Source organism: Lissotriton vulgaris, chromosome 1_1 (assembly GCF_964263255.1).
Source record: "Lissotriton vulgaris chromosome 1_1, aLisVul1.2, whole genome shotgun sequence".
NCBI lineage: Eukaryota > Metazoa > Chordata > Amphibia > Caudata > Salamandridae > Lissotriton > Lissotriton vulgaris.
This window is the reverse complement of record NC_141685.1, coordinates 672,753,729-672,775,618: the sequence shown is the minus strand read 5'-3', so window position 1 is coordinate 672,775,618 and position 21,890 is coordinate 672,753,729. Positions and strand designations below refer to the sequence as shown.

The window sequence follows — 21,890 nt, the reverse complement described above, 5'->3', positions numbered from 1 at the left end:
ATGATGGACAGAATGCTGAAAATGCAAACATTCTCCCCCCAGTCAAAAGATCTGGGTTAAATCCAACATTCTTTTGCCCACTACGCCACCCTAGTTTGGACCCAGCAATAAGCAAATCAGTCTTGACCCTGTGCCTCATGGGAACAGTCCAGACCGAACTGCCAGGCCAGGTCCTCCCTGGACCGGAAACAAGCATCCTGGGACCGGTTTCAGGGTATGTCACCCTTCTTCAGCCAGGCTTGAATCCAGTGGCACAGTGAGCAAGTGACCCACGTCTGGGCATACCCATCCCATTTATGGCAAAAAGTGTTACAGCAAACAAATGATGGACAGAATGCTGACAATGCAAACATTCTCCCCCAGTCAAAAGATATGGGTTAAATCCAACATTCTTTTGCCCACTATGCCTCCCCAGTTTGGACCCAGCCATATGCAAATCAGTCTTGATCCTGTGCCTCATGGGAACAGTCCAGACCGAACTGCCTAAACTGGGGTGGCATGGTGAGCAAAAGAATGATAGATTTAACCCAGATCTCTTGACTGGGGGTGAATGTTTTGTTCTGCAGTCCGTCCATCAATTGTGTGTCTTTTGCCACATGACAAGACAGCATCATGCAGAACAGACGGTTCGAATGACCTTGGATGTTAAAATGGCATTTGATAATGTAGATTGGCCCTACATCTTTGCCACATTGACTAGACTGGGCTTTGGGCCGAAATTCTGTGGTTGGATTAGACTTCTTTATTAAGCCCCCTTGGCCCCAGTACGAGTTAACAGGACCATGGCCTGTATCTTTGCACTATGTAAACGAACCTGGCAGGGATGGCCTCTCTGGCCCATGATTTTTGCCTTGACACTGGAACCACTCGCAACCTGAATTCGCCATCACCCGCTTAGGCTGGGAGGAGAATGGCTCCCTCTATGCTAATGATGTCCTACTATATGACACACAACCATACCTCTCGGTAGCCAGAATACTGATAATCTTTGATCTCTTTAGCAGTTATTTAGGCTATTGAATAAATTGGACTAAATCTATAATTTTCTCCTTATCGGAGCCACTGGCACAACTTCCTGCCAAATGCACGGCACCTATGGTGATGGAAGGATTTTATTATTTGGGTGCCTAGGTTCACTGTGACCCACTCTTTTATGCATAGGAACATACTCCCACAGGTAAATAGGCTACATGATGAAGTGGCGCTTTGGCATACTCTGCCACTGTCGCTAAAGGGCAGAGCCACCCTCTGTAAAATTATCGCCCTCCCACGTTTCACGTATATGCTCTGAAATAACCCGTTCTGGGTTCTATCGGAGTTCTTCAGTAAGGTCGATCATGAGCTTTGCTTGCTCCTATGGAACAGAGGTGTACCGCACATCATGTTGGGTAAATTGCAAAGGGGAGTATATAATGGGGGACTCAAAATCCCAGACATCAAGAAATATTATTGGGCATTAGTTGTTAGTGATCAACGACTAAGTCTTTTTGGACAGGCAGGAACCGGCCTACAGACTCAACAGGGACTCAATGGGTTGTAGTGGCCATGAGGTGATCCTCTACTGCAAGTGAACGGAAAAAGAACTGCCATTTCACACTGAGATGGTTGCCCGGATATGGAGGGAGGCCTGAGGCTAATTGAGTTGGAATGATAAACTCACAACTATGAACCCTCTGTGGCGCAGTGACCTGCTTCGCGAAGTTGGCACCCTGAAGGGCTTCTCTAGATGGCCAATAATTGGATTAGATCATCTGGCTGATGTGTGGTCCTTGATAAAGTTCGAGGTCCTCTGCCAGGAATTCGAAATAGTGGAGACAAAATATTATGTTACCTCCAACTGGGACATGCACTGCGAAGACATATCCTTGAGTGTGAGCAATTGCCAGAGGCGTTGCCTCTGGAAGATCGGTTACTCGCGATCCAATACCTGATAAAGGTGCCTCCACAATCTACAGATAGCTGATTAATAACTTCCCTGACCTACTAGGAGCCCTGAGAAGTGCCTGGACTGAGGATCTGGGTGACATAGATGACAAAAACTGGACATAGCCCACGGGAAATAGCCATATGAGGCAGGTTCAGCCTAATCTTACACATATTACCCAAGGACTCTCCTACATAAAATAGGTACAGCTGCCACGCCATTATGCCTCTGAGGCTGCAACCAAGAGGGCAGTTTCTTCCACATACTCTGGGCTTGCCCAGTGACCCAACAGTATTGTCACAAGGAGACCAAAGTAATGCCCTGAGTTACTTCCCTAAAGGTGACCCTTGACGCAAAATGGCTTATACTAATGGTGCAGGGGAAGGACAAATGACCTACATATTAGAGGATCTGGTTAATGATGACAGCTTGAGTGGCCAAGTGAAATGTGGTAAGCAGATGGGGCACACGTACGCCGGCAAGCTTTGCAGAATGGGAATCAGACCCTGACTCGTGCAGAGGGCAGAGGAGGTGATCTGTCAGAGCCAAGGCTGCCCAAACAATTGGGAGAAAGTGTGGGGGGGCCCGGTGAGACTTCAGAGGCACTGATGGGGGGGGGCTGAGTTAGGGTAGTCAGATACAGAGGATCACAACTTTAGAGTGTGACAGTTCTGATCCTTATATGTGAAAAGCTGGGCTGTGAAAGCACTGTTCATGATCTGCACTTGACAACCAATAATTGAACTGTATGGCATTCAGTGCCCTCTTCATTATGTTGACAGCTGTGTTCATCTCCTTTATGCAATGTATGATGAGCAATGCTTTAATAAAGAGTTCTAAATAAAAAAAACTTTCCAACATGCAGGGAAAAATCAACATCCTAAGACTCCCAGGGGAAAGAATTAGTGATCCTGGGAGAAGCCAGGTAAAGCTTTAAGAGTTAGGTCTAGGAAGTGTTGAACTCTTTTGTGGTTTGGGTCCTGAGAGGTTGCTTAGCAACCAGTTATAAGGCGAGGTATGTTGAAATATGCATTTTAGGTGAAATATTTACTTTGAGTGAAGTAAGCATTTTCTGGTGACATATTCGTATTGGGTAAAACGGTCATTTGTTGGTGAACTTTTCATTGATTGATAACATTCTAAACAGTGTGTCACAGGGCATGTCCAAGATGGCGCCAGAGAGGTAGAGCGCCTGCTGAGCCCCGCCACCAGTCTTGTTTTGCTTAGAGGAATCCCAGAGTTCAGACTGCTGTACAGTACCCGCACGACTACAAGAGAGGTGCGGGACTGAGGGGAGAGGCTCTATTGACGGCGGGATAGCCGTGATACATAGGTATCGCGATACTGTTGCCATGCGTCCTGGTATGCCTGAATCCAATATATTGGCTGTTCCTGATTGATTGAGGAGGAGACCCATTGATGATTGCATACGAGGTACACCGCAGGAGGAGGTCAGCTGCAACGCACAGGGTGGGTGCGGTTAGCAGATGGCAAGCGGGCAGAGCACCTAGCCTTGGAGACGCCAGAGGAGTACAAGGTGACCCAGAGGAATGAGTGTGAGTCTGCTGAACTCCGCAGGACCTACTTGGCGTGTGGAGCCTCGCTCTTAATGTCACTGGAGCAACCACCACACCTGCGTTGAACCTACGGGCCAGTGTGAGTGCAGCCTGGGGGCAGATTGGGGCGGAACGATACCGGGGCCTGGCCTGCACCCTGTGGAGTGGCTTACCACCTGGCTGCTGGTGCCCTGTTGAGCAGTAGTCAAGTTCTGCCGACCAGGACCTGAAGGTGAGAGGAGGGCACAGCTTTTCTTTCCACTGGTGACGCGACACTCCACTAAGAGTGCCCTCATTATTTATAACTGCCCCAGGTGTAGTCTTCGACACTGAACCTCAATCTAGAGGTGCCTTGAACCACCTCCTTATGCAAAAAGGCCCCATATCTTTGGCCCACCCTTACATCCCTGCACGCTGTCTCTGATCTTCATCTCAAGGACTTTTTCACGTGCCCAAGCACAGGGTTGCCAGAATGGGCAGACGGTCCTTTTCCTTCTTAGGACCTAAGCTATGGAACTCCCTCCCTACCAACATTCGCTCAGAGACTAGCTACCTCCGTTTCCGAAGGGCCATCAAGACCTGGCTCTTTAACCAATAAGCCTAGTACAAGGTACTTTCGAGTCATTTGCATACTGTTTTTCAGCGCCGGGAAACCCTTTTTGGGTAGCTGCCGCGCTCTACAAACTCAATAAATAAATAAATAAATATGGTGCTTTTCTGACTGTAGTTGTAATTAGATGTAGCATTCACTTCTGTGGGGCCACACTATGCCAACTTGAAAATTTTGCTGACCGTGCCTAGTGGTACAACCCTCTCCACAATACACTGGCAGGAAATTAGACTCTCAGCAGCATATAGCCCCACTGTGACCTTTTGGAGAGAACCTTGTAGTAGCTTTATTAGATACTGAACATTTGCCACTGACACCTGCTTGGCCGAGCTGCTCTTCTTGTGGGGCACCAAGACCACCCTGCTCTGGGCATTGATATCATCATGGGGGCCCAAATAATGTTAAAAAAAGACACCTAAGTAAAAGACTTCCTCATTAAGCCCACGGGCAAAAAGTCAGATCACCACAAGGACTTTCCCCTCTCCATCACCAACTCTGTATCAGCCGATGGAGACGAACTGGTCACCCGCAGCCTTCCTACAGATTTTCTTTGTCCTGCGGGAAGGAAGATATTGAGACCCTTAAGCAGGACATGGCAGCAGACATAAAGGGACTTACTAGAGATGTGAGGGAATTAGGTGAAAGAGTTACGAACATTGAACAAACTAAGAACTCACACAGAGATGAAATTGAAGCATATCGCAATGAACTGTTAGATTTACAAGATAAGAACATGGAGCTACACAACCGGTCTTGGAGAGTCAATTTATGAATCAAAGGTGTTCCGCTTCAGGGGGCCTGGAAGATTATGTTCGCAGGATCTTTCCACATGTCGTACCAGACCTCACCCCACAGGATATAGTATTAGATAAGAAACACAGAGGGGGACGTCATACTAAAACACCTGGTATACCCAAAGACATTTTGACATGTCTACATTATTACACACAGAAAGAAAACATTATGGCAGCCATATGAGACCGCAACGCCATAGACTTCGAGGGTACCTAAGTCTGTTTGTATGAGGACCTTTCTCCCATTATCCAGCAAAATCATCGCCTATTGAGGCCTGGTACAACCGTCCTGAAGGAGAAAGGAATCTGCTACCATTGGGGGAATCCATTCCGTCTTACCTTTGTGTGGAATGGTGAGACACGAAGCGTGCAGACTTTGAAGGAAGCAAAAACAGTGTTGATAATTGATGAACTGCAAGGGGCCGAGCCCTCTCGTTCCCCTCCATGGATTCCTTGACACTCATCATGGGGTTCCAGATGTTTCACAAGAACGAAGAAGACAGGACCAACCAAACCCACTGAAGTGGAGAGCTGTAAAGAACGAGCAGACCTCCTTCCCCAACTTCAGCATTGTGAGACTGTTTCCGACCTTGAAAATTATTGACCAACGCCATGCCTGCAGGGTGGGCATGGGTCCGCCCTCTCGATGTACACACAGTTGTTCACTCTCCTGTAGCGAGATGCTGGGAACTCAATTCCATTGTCCTGGAATAATTTGTGCTGGTGGCAGGGCTCCCTGCTCAGCAGATAGATGTACATCCAGCCCTGGATGTTGAGACATGGACCCCTCTTACATTGCTGATTGTGATCTCTGAGGGATATCATCTTAGTTCAATTGTTTATCACAGTTGTTTTAGCTATTTCTTTATTTTCCTACCTCTCTCTACCAATCTATCGCTAATGATGCAACATGGCTATCACACATACCCATCACATGGCCAGCTATTAAGACTTACCTCCACTATTTTTTGGTTGGGCAATTCATACAAATCATCCCACCAGTGATTTATGGTTCACATAATTAGCTATAATGTCCGAGTTTTCAATGCACCTGCAAAGCACTTAGCACTCCTGTATATGCTACAGGAGTCCAGGTGTGACATCTGTCTTATTCAGTAGACACATCTCCGTTAGGCAGATTAGAGTCGCTTACACTCCCGATGGTTCGATTGTCAATATTTTCTGTCCGGCACGGGGAAAGGGGCAGGAATGGCAATTCTCTTAGCCTCTAATTTCCCAGGCAGGGTTATTCAGACACAACCTGCGGTCCCTGGTAGACTTCTATCTCTTCGCATTGCCATGCACACTTATACATTTACGCTGAACACTTTATATGCACCAAATGACTATCAAGGAGCTTTAATCTTTGACACACTAGGTCCGGTGAGGGCCACTACAGGTACCGATGTTCTGATTGGGGGGGGGATTTCAACCTAGTCCCTGATGCCGGCATGGATAGGTCCATACAACAGGCGGGACAAACAGGTACATTTTCTACACAGGGTCTAGAACAACTAGCCACATATGGGCTCACAGACATATGCGCAAACATCACCCCACAGAGAAGGGATTACTCATTTTTTTCAGCCGTACGCCATTCGTAGGCCAGGATAGATCTTTACTTTACAACCCCCCCGTTTACTGGCTGCCACCACCGCAATCAATATTGGTGCAGCAGCACTTTTGGACCACACCCGCTTAATATCACCATACACTTGCCAGGCCTAACCTCTCAACACCGTACTTGGCGTATTTAACCATAGGCTCTTAATATATGAGAAGCATATCATAGATATAGAATGAGTGTTTAGCGACACTTGACACAGCAAGACGCCTCTCATTTAGATCATATCAATCAAATAGACGAGGTGCAGGCAGAGATTTCTCATTTGCAATCAGGTATGGCTCTGGGACAAGATGGCTACACCTCTGATTTTTATAAATTGTTTGTGACTTCCCTGGATCCGATACTCACCTGATAATAAAACTACTTTAGCATCACAGGTTCTCTAACCAACACTATGAAGCTAGCTACCATAACAGTGCTGCCCAAGAACGGTAAGGACCCAATACATAGCTCATCCTACCGGCCACTTTCTTTATTAAAATGTTGATGCTAAGATTTTTTTTGTAACTTTATTTTTCAATTTTGCAAAATACAAGGTAAAAAAATCCCTAACCCCCCCCCCCCCCCCCCAATGCATCGTTAAAAACATTTGTGTACAGATCGACGGACTCATTATGGCACATCACGGATTAGGACAACATCTGAAAGCACGTAAGCTCATGTGGTACAGCATAATAGCAAGCAGATAACAAGTAACATTGTGTGGAATACAGGCCAGTCCCAGCTCCATGCACTGTTCGGGTAACCCCTCAGTGGACTTCTCCTCCCTCCACCTCCGATTCTTGAGCTGAAAATAATTTGCCACTAGTCCCCTCAGAGTCACTGTGTGACGAGTGTCCTTCCGTAGCCAATCCGGTAATGTAGGGGACCAAGACCAGGTTCAGGAACGGGATACATGGTCACTGGGAGATCAAAAGTCACCCCCTTCTGGCGGGTGTAAAATACTAATCGCAGACGAAAACAGCATATTATATAAAAAAAGAGGACCCGACTCGGACCCGGGAAGCTCACAATAGTCTCTCGGATCTGAACGAAGCCCAATGACCTGATGCACACCCTTTCACCAATCAAAGCCTTGATCCATCGGCCCCAGGAGAAAGACATGTCGGAAGGCATCGAGGGCAAAGATCCTATGCATACTAGTCCGCGCAACTCCTGACAACCAAGTTCAAAGGTCTCATCAATTGGAGGGTGACACTTCGACTCACCAGAGACAGGAGATTTCACCAACTCCTTTTTACAAAAACTAGAGGAGACAATCGAAAGAACTTTGGACTCCCTTATTGGGAGAAGGGACGTGGCAGTAAATCAGGGCAAAGAAAGAGTATCGATGTCACCATCGACAGGCCGAAAGGACCCAGATGAGCAAGACAACCAAGAAAACACTTCCCTTCTGACAACCACTAGAGAAGCTCAGAAATCAATAGCTAAGGCCCTGATATGGCAAGCAACTAAAATGGAGGTCCAAGTTGACCTTCTACTATCAATAGCCCAGTGCCTAGAGAAGCAGGGCCGCAAACTGGATGAATTGGAGGCAACAATCAAATATAATCAGACAATGATAGCTCGGACAAGCCCAATCGCAGAAATAATAGAAAAGAGGGCTGAATTGCCAGAATTTCTGGGGGACATAGTGGCACTAGCAAAGAGCAGGGGTGAATCGTCAAAACACCAGGAACAATGGAACCACTGGAAAATGGCAATCTTAAAGTGGCCTTCAAGGGCGAACACGTCAGAGCGATGGCAATGGAAACAAAAACCCTAGAGAATGAGAAGAACCACCAAGTTACACTGGCATCCCCAACAAAGAGCAACATCTAGGAAGCTCTGGCAACATCTGAGACAAAGGAAGCTGAAGAACAGGAAAAAAACATGGAGGGAAACCAGAAGCCAGAACAGAAGCACCACTAACAAGAAGGGCAAAGAAAAAGCTGAAGAAACAGCTGAAGAGAACAAAAATGAAAAGAAGATCCATCGTACCGGCAATGTTGAATAGTCACACATCAGAGGAGAAAAGCAACTCACTACCATTCTACCCGATTTTTAATCCCAAACAGAAGATCATGAGCCAGTGTGTATCGGCTAACAAAGGAAAAACCGAAAAAAGAGGAAGGGAAGGTGTAATTCTACAAGGCAGGGTTCAAGAAAACCAGGCGGACCAGGCTGACCTATCACACCCTGCAGTGTCATCATCAACAACAGCCCTGGTAACAACAAAGAACGTCAGTAAGGGCAAGGAGGACACCGCCACACAAAGAAGGCTCAACGACCAATTGCAAATGGAGGGTCACAAAGGTCCTATGGAGCACACCGCATCACCACTGATGGAACAATAGCACATTGTTAGCACTCTGGGTAACAACAACCGGGTGGATGAGGAACATTGGCGAACCCTGATCAAACCCTCCCACAGTTTGAAATCAAGCAGCAAGCGCAATTGGGGGGGTCATACAAACAAGTAATCTTGCGGACCCATCCACATTCTAAGAGGTGGCGCTCACCCCCAGGTACCACATGACAGAGCCTTATGACATCTTAAACAAAACCAATATCCTCCGACTCTTTGGCCATGTTAAATCACTATCTCAGATCACTTCGGAAAACCTAGAGTGGGTAAAGTTCAAAAGGTCACAAGGATATAGCCACTGCGATTCAACTATTCTGGGCTTCTGCGAGCAATCCCTCCAACAGGCAGTCCTCTGTGAAGCACAACAATTCGCTAGTTGGGGCATAGAAGTAACAGAACCCACTCAACCTAATTACCCCTTCGTCCTCATACCTCAAACAGAGGGGCAGGGGTCCATATCTATCCTGAAAGGTACCATTCACAACAGGAAACGAGGAGAATAAACCAACAAACACCCCAAAACACCAATAAATGTCTCTATCTTTTAAAGAGACAACTTACGAAGAGTGCTAATGGGTCAAACTAATCAGCCAACAAGAAGTGACAGCTGGCAACAGCACCCCTAGCAAAAACCAGCTGGTGCAGGAAGATCAATACCAAGGCCAAATCTTGGACCTCCACCATGATATAACCCTCATATCATGGAACATCGCAGGGTTAAATAAAAAGGCAAGGATTAAGGAAGTTCAGGACTACTTTGCAAAAGGGGACATTATCTGCTGTCAGGAAACTTGGTCAACGACTTTAACACCAATAGTGGGCTTTCACGAACATCTGATTAATGCAACAAAAAAAACATCTTTGGACGTCCATCGGGGGGGTCTTTCTATTTTTATAAGCCATGTGAGGAAACTCAAGCCCACAGAAATAAGAGTAAACTCCCCAGACCTGCAGGTAATGACAATCGCTGGGCTAAGGGAGGGCCACTGCCGTTTAATCTGCTGCTCATAAACTGCTATATCTACCCTGCTCTGACTGCGGCCAGTATGACATCTTTCACCAACACGCTGGAAGATATATTAATAAAATATGAGCACTACAACATAATCATCGCAGGAGACTTTAACTTGAGAGGCTTGAAAAACGCCCCAGGAAAACAAAATAAACAGCAAAAGGCAGGCCCATTGCTTTGTCTTCTTAAAAATGTCAAACTCCACTCAACCCACTTTCTGATGAAATTAAGATTACCCTCGTAGTGGTTCAAACCATCGTTCCGGAAATATGTCTATGATAGATTATATTTTAATTAACGAGAAAACAGCGGAAAGGCTGGAAGATTTCCAGGTCGATGACAGAGGGGAAAGCGACTACAGGCCTCTATGTGCAAGATTCAACTTAGGTATGGAAGCAACAGACCTCCAGAAAATGTTGCGAGAAACCACAGGGGATGAACGCTTCAGAGATACCAAAAGAATAAAATGGTCAACCATGCTTGAAGGGAAAATGCAGGAGTGGGTATTCACGCGGCAGGCTCGGGGATCACGGGAGACCGACTTAGTTGGTTGCTGGGAGGAACTAACAGAAGATCTATGGCGGAAGCTGGGTAAAAAACCCTGTAAAAAAAAAAACCTGTCATAAGGCTCACTTTTTCTATGGCGGAAGCTGGGTAAAAAAACCTGTAAAAAAAAAAAAAACTGTCATACAGCTCACTTTTCAAAGAACCAACAGATATCGAACAGCCTGAGACAATCTAAAGGTGCGCTAATGAAGGCACTTAGAAGAAGGAAAAAAAGAGGAACATTGGCAGAGGGGGCCTCCATAGCAACACTAAGAGCCGCCTTCAGGAGGAAAGTAGGTGAGCAGAAGAGGAAAGAGATGGAACAAAAATGGATCACGGTATTTGCCCTGCTAAAGGAAAAGAATAATGCGAAATTATGGAGGTATATTAATCGCCTGAGCTCTCAACCCAGGAGCAAGGAGAACAATATTGAAAACAATGAGTGGGAAGAGTACATTTGGGGCATTATATACCAAAGGTACACTAGTTACCCAGCACGACCCTTTGAACATTCGGGAAACAGGCTCCCACATTACCACTCTCCCCAGGCACACAGAACAGGGAGGACAAAGGAAGCTTGAGGACGAGGGATTCACAGAAGCCGAAATAATGATGGAGATTAGGAAAATGAGGAATGACGGGGCGCCAGACCCAAATGGCATTCTAGCCATGGCCTTTAAAACAGCCTAATCATTCTTTTCCACAGTCCTCACCCCCTTATACAACTTTTCATATGCAACGGCAACAATTCCACACTCATGGAAAGGATCCATCCTCTTCCCCATTCACAAAAAAGGCGACCACTCTAACCCCGCAAACTACAGGCTAGTAGCCCTGCCGGATGTTGAAGCCAAAGCTTTCGCCAAACTACTACTGAGAGAGCTAGAGGACTGGGCTAATAACAACGAAATATTACCATTCTTTCAAACTGGCTTCAGGAAAAACAGTGCAACAACTGATAACATTATGTCCCTAGCCTACCTCTCAAAACGTGCTGTTAAAGTCAGGCACCGTCCGCTGTTCTGTTGTTTTATTGACTACAGTACGGCTTTCGACAAAGTCGATAGGGGCAAACTCTGGGGAAAAATGTCATCCTGGGGTGTACCCCCCAAGTTATTGAAAGCCATCATATCCCTTCATGAGGGGCCCTGGGTACAAGTCAAATTAAGCCCCACAGCTCTATCTGCAAAAGTCGAAACCAACAACGGACTGAAGCAGGGCTGCGTCCTGACCCACTATTATTTAATCTTTATACAGCAGATATGGGGGGAGCCCTGAAAAAGGCAAGTCTAGTTCCACCGAGACTGGGCACGACGAGCATGGCAATTCTACAATACATAGACGATACTGTAGTGATGGACCATAAAAGAGTGGGCCTCCAAAGAGCACTTAAAGAGTTGGGGGAGTATAACACAGAGAATCACCTGACAATTAATCAAGGCAAAACAAAGATAATGATATTCGGCAGATACCCGCACAAAAAACAAGCTGTCTGGAAGTTGGGAGATCACCAAATTGGGACCACTATAGCCTATAATTATCTTGGTGTTTGGCTAAATGAGAGGGCAACATCTGCAGCTCATTCAAAACATCTAACTGCTAAAATCAAGAGTGTAATTTTATCAATGAGATGCCTGAGTCAACGCTTGACTAGTCCCACAGCAGACCCCATGCTGAAGTCCTCAGGGCAAAACTAATCCCGGCTGTCAACTACGGTCACTTGGCGTTCCCGGGAGCTCTAGATAAACTTATAGCAGCAGCGCAGGTCAAAGCCCACAAGATTGTGCTGCAAGCACCTAGGAATGCAAGGAACACAAGATTACGGCTGGAATTAGGCCTCTGCAGACCTAAACTGGCCCTCCAGGGAGATCTAATAAAATATTATATCAGAGTCCTCAAAGCACCGCACAACTCTCTCAAACACCATGTTGTAACAAATTTTAGAGAAGAGGACTCCCCTTGCTTTACCAACCTGGGCAAAGCATCAGAGACCCTGAACAAAAATTCCAACAGTTTGTCCTTAACAGACATCCCGCTTAAGGCTTGGTCAAACATCATGAGACGGCAGGTCCACTCCATCTCGTACGAAAAGGATCTAATTGCACTCCGACAACACCTGCACGAAGGTATTGGACGAATCTTACATCTTGGGGAAAGCCCAGCCATACCTAAGTGAAGCACTAGGGGCCCAGGCATGCAAAAAAATCCTTTTCATGAGGCTAACGTAACTTAGAATTGGGGACTTCAATCCAGCATGGCACGAACAGATGGAGCTGCTTCATGTCGCCTATGCAATTACCAACGGGAATCCTGGCTCCACTTACTATGCTGTTGCCCCAAACTCACCTGTGACCGACAGAGGCTGCTTCGTCCCATTTTCAGAGCTCTTGGCATTAGAACTTGCAAGGAGGCTTCAGACTGGTGTCTTTCAGAAATAAAAACCCACCATCTGGCAAGAGCGGCAAAATGTACTTACCAGATTGGTCAAGCACTAGACTATAATCATTTCCTGCCCATGAAAGTCAGGACCAGATTAATGCGCCATCAAGGTGTCACAGTAACACTCATGAGCAAAGAAGACCTTGGCCGCCACCTCAAGCACTATGACCGGAACATTGCCACATTAAAATAAAGCTCCTGGACTAAAGACAGAAAGTTCCTTGCAACACAGGTTTGACTGTTGGAAACTGAGTTTTAAATTTCACATGAGGTCATGGGAGAGGGGGGGCGGGTGGGAGGGTAAGGGGGGTGGGTTTTAAATTTTCGTTTTTTTCTGTAATGGTTTTAAATAATCGAACAGTCAATAATAAATCAATCAATCAATCAATCAATTATGGACCTTGATCACGCCTTGCTTATCCCCGAAAGGAACTATAGTGACAATACTAAACGTCTGTGTCACCTCTTAGGAAAAAACTCAACGCACCCGGATTCCTGTGCTAATACTGTCGGTGGACACTGAGAAAGCGGTTCACCGGGTACACTGGCCTTACTTGTCCTCAGTCCTTCAGAAGGTGGGCCTTGGTGAGAGGTTCCACTGCTGAGTTGGGTGTAGCTATACGGATCCTCGAGCGACTGTATGGGTTAATGGCATGACAGCCTCTCCCTTCGCCATTACCTGTGGCACCAGAGAGAGCTGTCCTCTAGCCCTGCTACTTTTTGCCCTATATATGGAACCCCTCGCTGAACATATTCTTAGGAATCCTACAATAACAGGTATGCATAGGTGCATAATAATGTCGGCCGCCAATTACACTAATCCTGATGCTGCTTTTATATTAGTTATATGACTGAACAGCATGACAGCAACCTCCAGATTGGATAGGGCAGGCAGACATGGCACTCCTTTACAGACCAGGAGGCTGCGTCTGTGTACCCTCAGCTCACTTGCACAGCATAGGTTGAGAATAGCTGAAATACTCAGGTCAGGTTGGCCGTGGAAAAAGAAACGGCCAAACTGACATGCACACTCCATTTCAATGCAATGGGCAGGGTGGCTGACAATAGTTATGCTTGGACAAGAACACATACGCAATCGGGTGTGGTAATAGAAGTCACTGCCGGGCCATAATTAAAGTCTCTTTAAAAGTAACTGAAAAAATATATATATTCTAATGCAACAGCTGGTACGCAGCAAGGGAACACCCAGGCGCGCCAATGGATGCACCGCTCCTATGGGGCGCCCTTCCTGCATGAGCACATCCTCCATCCGGCATCAGACTTGTTCCAAAAAAGGTGTGCTACTAAGGCTACTCCTTAAGAGAAAGGTACCTGCATTTTCACGGAACTCACACAAATAACTTAAACAAGTCTATATTACAGAAGTGGAGTGACACAAAATTATGTGACAAACTAGCACAATCTGCATCTACAATATATAACAAATCGGGCCCTTTCTTCTTTCATTTGCCTATTATGATTGACAACAGCGATACATTAAATGAAAAATATATGAAGAAATTAAGTATTTTCAGTTACCTAAAATGAATGGCCTTTTCTGATTGAAAAAGCATGAAAAGGTTGTTAAATAGTTTCTAAGAGGGAAAACATCATAAGTTTGGCAGCTGTCATAAAGTATTGGAAAAAATATATAAACATGTAAGTCATTTGCAAATTCCATTGGAACTTAACACCAAATAAAGTAGTAAAGAGGAAGACAACGTGTGGTTATTCTGTCCACAGTAAAATGTGGGATGTCCATCCCTCAAAAGACAGGAAAATCATAAACAAAATAATAAGCCTAAACAAAAGAGGGCTGTGGTAGCTAACGTAGTCTTGGTTGTTTGGGGCTAAGCAGCTAGGCAACTATCATTATGGAGATTTGGCAAGCATACAGTCCCTGCTTGGCGTTCCTGTATTTATTTACGAATCTTGTGTTCTTGGTTCAAAGCGGTCCTCACAACGCTGAAGATTACACGTCTCGTGTTAAATGGCGAAGTTGTGTCACTGTTTGCTAAAATTGAAGTTAATAACATGAACCATATACTTTACGTTATTTATACTTGAATCTTCAAAAGTGAGAAACTTCTGCTGGAAGTGGCTTGTGCGACATTTTTGATCAACATAACACCCCTAAATAAATATGCGCCTTACGTATTGATTTTTAAACACGTACAGCTGGCTCCGTAAAATGTTAAATGGCTCGTTGAAAGGCACCAGGGTAGTTGCATTCCGTTTAGCGAGGGAACAGAGGGTCATAAACCACAGCTCTTTCAGTCCCCACCTGCTAGAGCTGAAAGGGGTCCCATCTGGCCAGAAATGCCAAGCCGTCTCGAACCTTCCACTGAAATGCGCTGAAGTGGGCGAATGTTAAGAAGGGTGGCGGAACTCTTACAAATGACGGTAAAACGCCTCAGAGGTAGAATGCCGGTGTCCCACGTAGAGCGAGGCCGGCCTGCGGCTGCCAGACGCCCACATAGCGCCGCTGTCTTCCTCTTCCCTCCCTCCCGCCCCGACTCGGCTGCCCACACCGCGGTTCCTTCACTCCTACCCCGGCTTGGGCTGAGACAGAGGCTGGGAGAGCGACGGAGTGAAGCCGCCGCCGAGAGACACAAACTTTCCCAGCCCAGCCTGGGCCGCGGCCTGTTCAGACGAAACAAAGCCTTAGCAACGGCCCCCTAGCGACCCCATGATTGGCGCCCGGTAACCATGTGATGTTTCTTTGGGATGTTGCTGGGAGCGATGCCGCCGACACTTTGCGTTGGGTGAAACCATGGAGGGCAGCAGCGGGCACGAGCAGCGGCGGCAGCGTCGGAGCGGGCTGTGAGGGGGAGCCGCGGGGCCGGGCGCAGAGGCGGCGGCGGAGGCGGAGGCAGCCAGGCCGACTGCGGGTTCCAGCGCTCCGCCGGACTTCTAGACTCTGCCGAGCCGGGCGCGCTGAGCCTCGCGGGCTGCTTCCTTCCTGCTGCCCCGCTGATGATACGGGACGGCCCCACCGGCGGCAGCAGCCCCCGGCTCCTGGGCGGCATGGCCGAATCTACCGAGCTCATCGGGGCTTCAGAATTTATTAAAGGTGAGGCGTTTCAGCCCCTCGGGGACTCATTCGGACATCCTGGGCTCTCCCTCCCAGCTACTCCAGCTCTGCCACTCCTACTTCTGTCCACAGCCCCCCTGGCTTCTGCTGCACGTTCCGTCTCATGGGTTTCAGCCTCTGTGCCCTGTTGCCCGCCCCTCATCTCCAAAGTCTATTCCAGTCTCTGAGTTTATATTCTTGCCTCTTGTGCCTCCTCAAGCCGCTGCTCTCCACGGAGCCCGTTATTCCTTAGTTCGCTTTTGAGTATTCGTGGTGGTGTTCATCCCCAGGCACCGTATTGCAGCATCCAATTTCCTCTACGATTGGACCCCACACGTTTTAAATTCCAACATTAGTTTATGATTCTGCCCGAACTTGCCTCCTATGCTAAGGCATTTTCTGAGGCTATGGGAGGTTGGCACAGGATTAAATGGCTGAGTGGAGTTAAATGCCTTTTGGGTGAGCTGGGACATGGTGATGCCTGGGATACTTGCTCTGCCCCTCCTAAAGCCACGTTAAAGAAAATTTACTGGGATTGGGTCACTTCTAAACTCATTGTCGACCCACGTCACTGTAATTCCACCTCAGATTTCCTGAAGATCAAAGACGTGGTGGTTTATGAACCATACCTCGACATGATTTCCATTCCCTTTGACCGGGCTTTATATTTCAAGTTTAGAGTGGGGACTTTACCTGTTAGCGATTTGGTATCCCGGTGGAAATCGTCCTCCCAGTTGGCCCCCTACTGTTCCCTTTGTTCTAAACGGATCGAGACAGTAGCACATATCCTCTTTGAATGCCCAGACTATTCTGCTCCCAGGAGGCAATGGCTTAAATCACTATGTAGACTCCTAGGAACTCGCCAGCACTCTGTGGCCCTACGGATTTTATTGTCTGACACATCCGCCTTGGTGGTTTGCGGCGTGTCTAAATTTTTAAAGTGGTCCTGGTTGATTCGTGCAAAAAGGCTTTCTCTTTCAATTTAATCTTAATTTTAATTGTATATATTGGTTCTCAATTATGTCACTGTTTTTATTCCTTTTCATTCTAAAGGTGTTGTACATGTTGTAAATAGTGTGACTATTTTATCTGCTGTACTGCTTTTAAGATATTGCATATATCGAAATAAAGCTAATCAACCAACCAACCGATTCTGTTCTAGAATATCATCTTTGGCTTTTGACACACTGTTTAGAGTTCTTTCTTCACAGTCTTTGCGTTCCAGCTTTTACAGTTTGTTTTACTCCATTGCTTCCAGGGTCCCTAAGCCACAGACACTTCTCCATGGCCTCTGCCCTCTGTCAACAACTTAACCCCAGTGCGAAGTGCCCCTTAGTTTCTGCACTCGCTGGTCCGGTCTTTCCCTTTTCTCCAGTGGTCTGCCACTGGGTAAAATCCCATGGTTTCTGCCATTCACTTTTGTCTCCAAGAATCTATGCAGCATATCAGAGTCCTCTACCCAGGGTTGGATTGGGATTGAAAATCGGCCCGGGCACGCAAAATTAAAATCGGCCCACATTTGCATAATCACTCCTCAAATCACTGCTTTGGCGTAATCTTATAAAAAAACTTTAGGAGGGCGGTAAAAAAATGCACGTGTTAGTTTACACTGGTGAAACAAGTGAGGCCACTTCTTCTCAGGCCCCCTGCCCCCGCTCAGTATCTGCACACATTAATGGGCAGCGAGAGAAAGAAAGTGATCTGCCTGTGGCTAAACGGAGGTAATGAGCGCCCATCGCCTCTAGAAAGGCCACTCGGACACCCACTCGGTCGCTGGCTGTATTTTAACAATAGAGACAGCGCCCACATCAGCCTCAAGGCTGCCAAAAGCAGCCCTCAGGTGGAACTCGGACCCGGCCCCTCGGGCATTGCCCGAGTGCCCGCGTTACCAATCCGACGCTGCCTCTACCTTCTTTCCAATCGCCTCCTGGGGCCCGAAATGCAAGCAAGGAAAATGGTACTCTAACCGAATGTTAAAAGCTGGGCAAATTTTGGGTGCAGTGGGCACTTCTCATACTTCGGGGTTTAGTATTCCTGGGTTGGACCTGACCCAGTAGCTTGTGTGGACTGCTCTATTGGAGCAGGACCAAGTCCCGTTTACCTGGTCCCGGCTTCAAGTGGCATAGTGGAGGGGTAGAGCTTTTGCAAACATTCCACCTTTGTGTTTTCTGATGTTTGATGTGTATGCCAATGCGTTTATCCCATGTTTGCTGGGCCTCAGGACTCCAGATATGTTTCACTGTTGAGGCCTAACTAGGCTGCAACGGGGCTAGAGTGGCTTTTGTTCCCATTCAGGGGGGACCTTGCCTAGCAGTTTGGGCTGGACTGTTGCCATTGAAGTAGCACCAATTCTTGCTTACAAGTGTCTTAGTGGATAAAAAATGTCGGACTATAACACAGACAAAGACATCTTGCTCAGTGGCTGAAACGTCTGCAAGCATTCAGCCAATCACCTTTGTGATTTCCTGGCACTATTGCACCTAATGATATCTGTATACCTTGCATTGACCTTTGCAGGCTGTATTACTAGTCCTATCTCAGAATGTGTCAAGTAAGAATTGAAGGTATGTCCCTCTCAGCTTCCAACTCCTATGTCTACCTCCAAAACAACTTTGAGTTTTTAATAGAACCAGACAAAACAGACAGTACAAGGACATCTACACATGGTGTGGCAAGTTGCAAATGGTATAAGCAGAACATTCTTTGTATACTAGGCACTCTAATACCTGTTTTACCGTTTAGGCCTTCCTGTCTCCTGAGCCTGTAGCTTACACCCTACCTCTGGCTATTGCAGCCCCACCGTCTCTGATGCTCTGGTTTCAGAGTGCTCTTGTGCCTTTTTAAGCTTCTAGTCTGTGGTGTCACCTGGAGCCTTTACAATAGGTCCCTGTAATTCTTAGCCTGTGGTCCCGAGGTCTTCTTGCTCTCTTATGCATGTATCCCTTTTAATGAACCCGTTCGTGTTATTTGTCTTGGTAGTAACAATTTCACTTAAGTCTGTGTCCCGACCCTCTGGAGGTGGTGCCAGGTGTTACACTCTCTACCCAGCCCCTGTCCATTTAATCTCAGGAATGGGGTCCAGACAATGAGATATATATTACCCCAGATGGGAAACGTTTGCCTTTCTGGTGGTCTCTAGGCCCAGGGAAGGCATGCTCCCTCTAGCAACCCCCTCCTCTAAGTCAGCCCCCAATTCCACTTTTTATTAGGCTCCCTTTAAGTGTCTGACCTAGCATTTGAGTATTTCCTCCACAACAGGGGATTTTACCCTGGAACATACCTATTTTATCTTCTGTTTTTTGAGTCTTCTTCCACTTGTTTTGGATCCACACAATCAGTCTCCTCAGTTTTTCATTCGCCCACTACCTTTCTTTCAAGTTAAGGCCGTAGTTTATCTATTGAGATGTCTGTTCCTTTGGTTTCAGCAACAGACACACCCTTCGACCTATCTTAAACACTTCCCAGGGTTACTGTCCTAGAAAATTCCCAGAAACGCTCCCCTATTACATTGCTGATTTGTGCCCCTCTTCCCACTTGAACTCTATAAAGTACCCCTTGATGCAGGATTGTAGTTAAATATTTCACACTAAAGTAGGGAGTATACAGTCATCATTCCGGGGGATTGTGGATAGACAATAATGTAAAAGTCCTTGTTCAATCTGTGCACATGGTTTGCTTGTGTACAGGCAAGGAGATGGAAAACGTCCAGCTTGCGCTAACTTGAGTCGCTCATGAGCTTTTTCACCATGGTATTGGTTAGCTTATGTTTTTACTGTAAACCCAACATTTATTGTAGACTGACAATAATTGTTCCTCAACTGCTAGAGGCCATGTTGCCAGAACCCAAGTATATGGCCAAAATAGAAGCTGAGCCCAACTAAAACTGCACTGGCTCCGCATTGAAAGCCGCACAAAATTTAAGGCCCTCTGCTTTATGCACAGAATAAATGCTGGCCTGGCCCCACCCTATCTTAACTCCTTGGTACAGCACTACTGTCCCCTCCGTACTCTGCGATCATCTAATCAGCACTTGTTCCCGGTTCCCAGAATTAAAAGATCCAGAATAGGTGGCCGCTCTTTCGCTTGGCTGGCCCCCTCACTCTGGAATTCCCTTCCTCTCCTGTTGCGAACTGAACACTGCTACCTTAAGTTTCGCAGACAAGTAAAAACTTGGTTATTTAACATGTAACAGCCTTCCTTTCTGACTCTCCCCGCCTCATTTGGTTTTTAGCGCCGGGAAACCTACGGGTAGCTGAGCGCTCTATAAACTTAAATATAATAATATAATAAAAACGAAGGGTGTGCAGCTCTGTTAGTAAGTTTTTATTTCTATATCGCTTTTTTATATAGCATGAACCTAGCTGGGGCACAATGCATTGTGGGTGATGTTAGCATTCCATACAAGACCGAGTACCTCCAGAGGGTGTTTGTCTTTGAACTACACAATTACATCGCATTTCACGATTTTACCCTTTCACACATCTATGTTTTTAGTGACGGCGACAGCAAGTGATTTTCTCCGAATTGCTTGTTTATTTGGTCAAGTGCAGAGTCGTGATTCGAGCCCGGTCTCCATCATTGGCAGGGACTCTTAACAACTAGACAACATAGATCACCTCCCTATCAGTGCTATCTTTTGATTGGACCGACTCTTGGCGCAGCTTCCCCCAGCTGGCAGTCAGTGCTGAAGTCCGGCACTCTTATCGTTTCGGACTCTCTCTGGCCGATAGGGAATTTCCCAGATTCAGACTTTCTGTCAAGTGCCAGAATCCGAGAGCTGAAAATAAATGTACGCACTCTCCAGAGAAAGGGGCAGGCTGCAGCCATGCCAACTTCATCAACTGGGCCACCTCGAGTAAGCAAGGGTCAATAAAGGTGTCCTGCACGCTTGGTAAAAGGGGAGCGAATTCATATAAAGGTGTCACGCAGGAGGCCGGGCTGCAATGAAGACTTATTTGCTGCATACATACATTTAAGGATTTATAAATAGATAAGTGCAAAAACCACTTAATCGCATGAGAGCAATGTCTGCCTGCAAACAGAACTTTTAACAATTTTTTTTTGGCTCTCTGTATCGCTTGAATTCGATGCCTCGCCTGCTCGCCCATCCCTGTCTTTGGCGTGCTTGAAACGCCCATCCATTGTCTTTGGCGTGCTTGAGTGATCACTGAGACATTTGCAGAGAACTTTTTATGTCCGCAGTACAATTGGTCCTGTCAGAATCCGGTCTGTTCAAAAGGGCATATTATCTAGTTCAACTTTCAGCTGCAGATTAAACGTGCTGCGTCTCGATTACGTGTTGGGGCATTCTTCTGTGTGTACGTCACGGGCTTGATCTGATAATATTAGTTTTGAGGTGTGTTTACCCACTGTCCAAATCTTTTTCATCGACATGGATCAAGGACATTTGTGACTTTAATCTATTAACAAGTAATTTTCCTATAATTTCCTTTAAGGAGTGTTATGTGCTGGTATGAGTAAGGGTGTGTTTTCAAGGTTTTCACCAGACTTAAAAAAAAGTACCTATAATGCTTGAATTTAGGGTTTCAGAAATCACACCACCTTTTAAAATATCATTTGCCACCTCCATTATATACTTTGATAATGCAGGCTGTAAGCGTTTTGTAAAACTCGGCTGCAAGCCATTGCTTTTTGTAGCTGTACCGTTCGGAACAGATAACCAAATTATGTGCTATAATCAGGAGCACTGGAATTATCCGACAGGGTTGCAAAAATGATGTGGCAAAAAAGGCAAATTATGTGGCATAACGCAGCACAGTTTGTGATCGTATTATTTCATTATTTTCTCAGTTATAAACTTAACAAAGTCAAAGCATTGGCTGCGCCTCATTTAGTACCCGTTTACCACCCAATTGTAGCAATAAGCAACAGAAAGGTGACTAGTCAACCTTTGCAAAGGGCCTTCCACTGCGCGGCAACACGGCACTGCATTGTTAGTAAC

General features: G+C 46.4%; 1 protein-coding gene across 3 annotated transcripts in view; it reads left to right on the top strand.

Moving 5' to 3' along the window:
• The first annotated feature begins 15,398 nt into the window (after positions 1–15,398).
• The window catches only part of CDC14A (cell division cycle 14A), a 541,681-nt gene continuing 535,189 nt past the window's right edge, over positions 15,399–21,890 (top strand). For all 3 annotated transcript variants that reach the window (XM_086954444.1, XM_086954436.1, XM_086954453.1), the window contains exon 1: positions 15,399–15,928. In XM_086954444.1, coding sequence (XP_086810570.1) covers positions 15,832–15,928 — 97 coding nt within the window. In that variant the 5' untranslated portion in view covers positions 15,399–15,831. The remainder of the gene's footprint in view (positions 15,929–21,890) is intronic.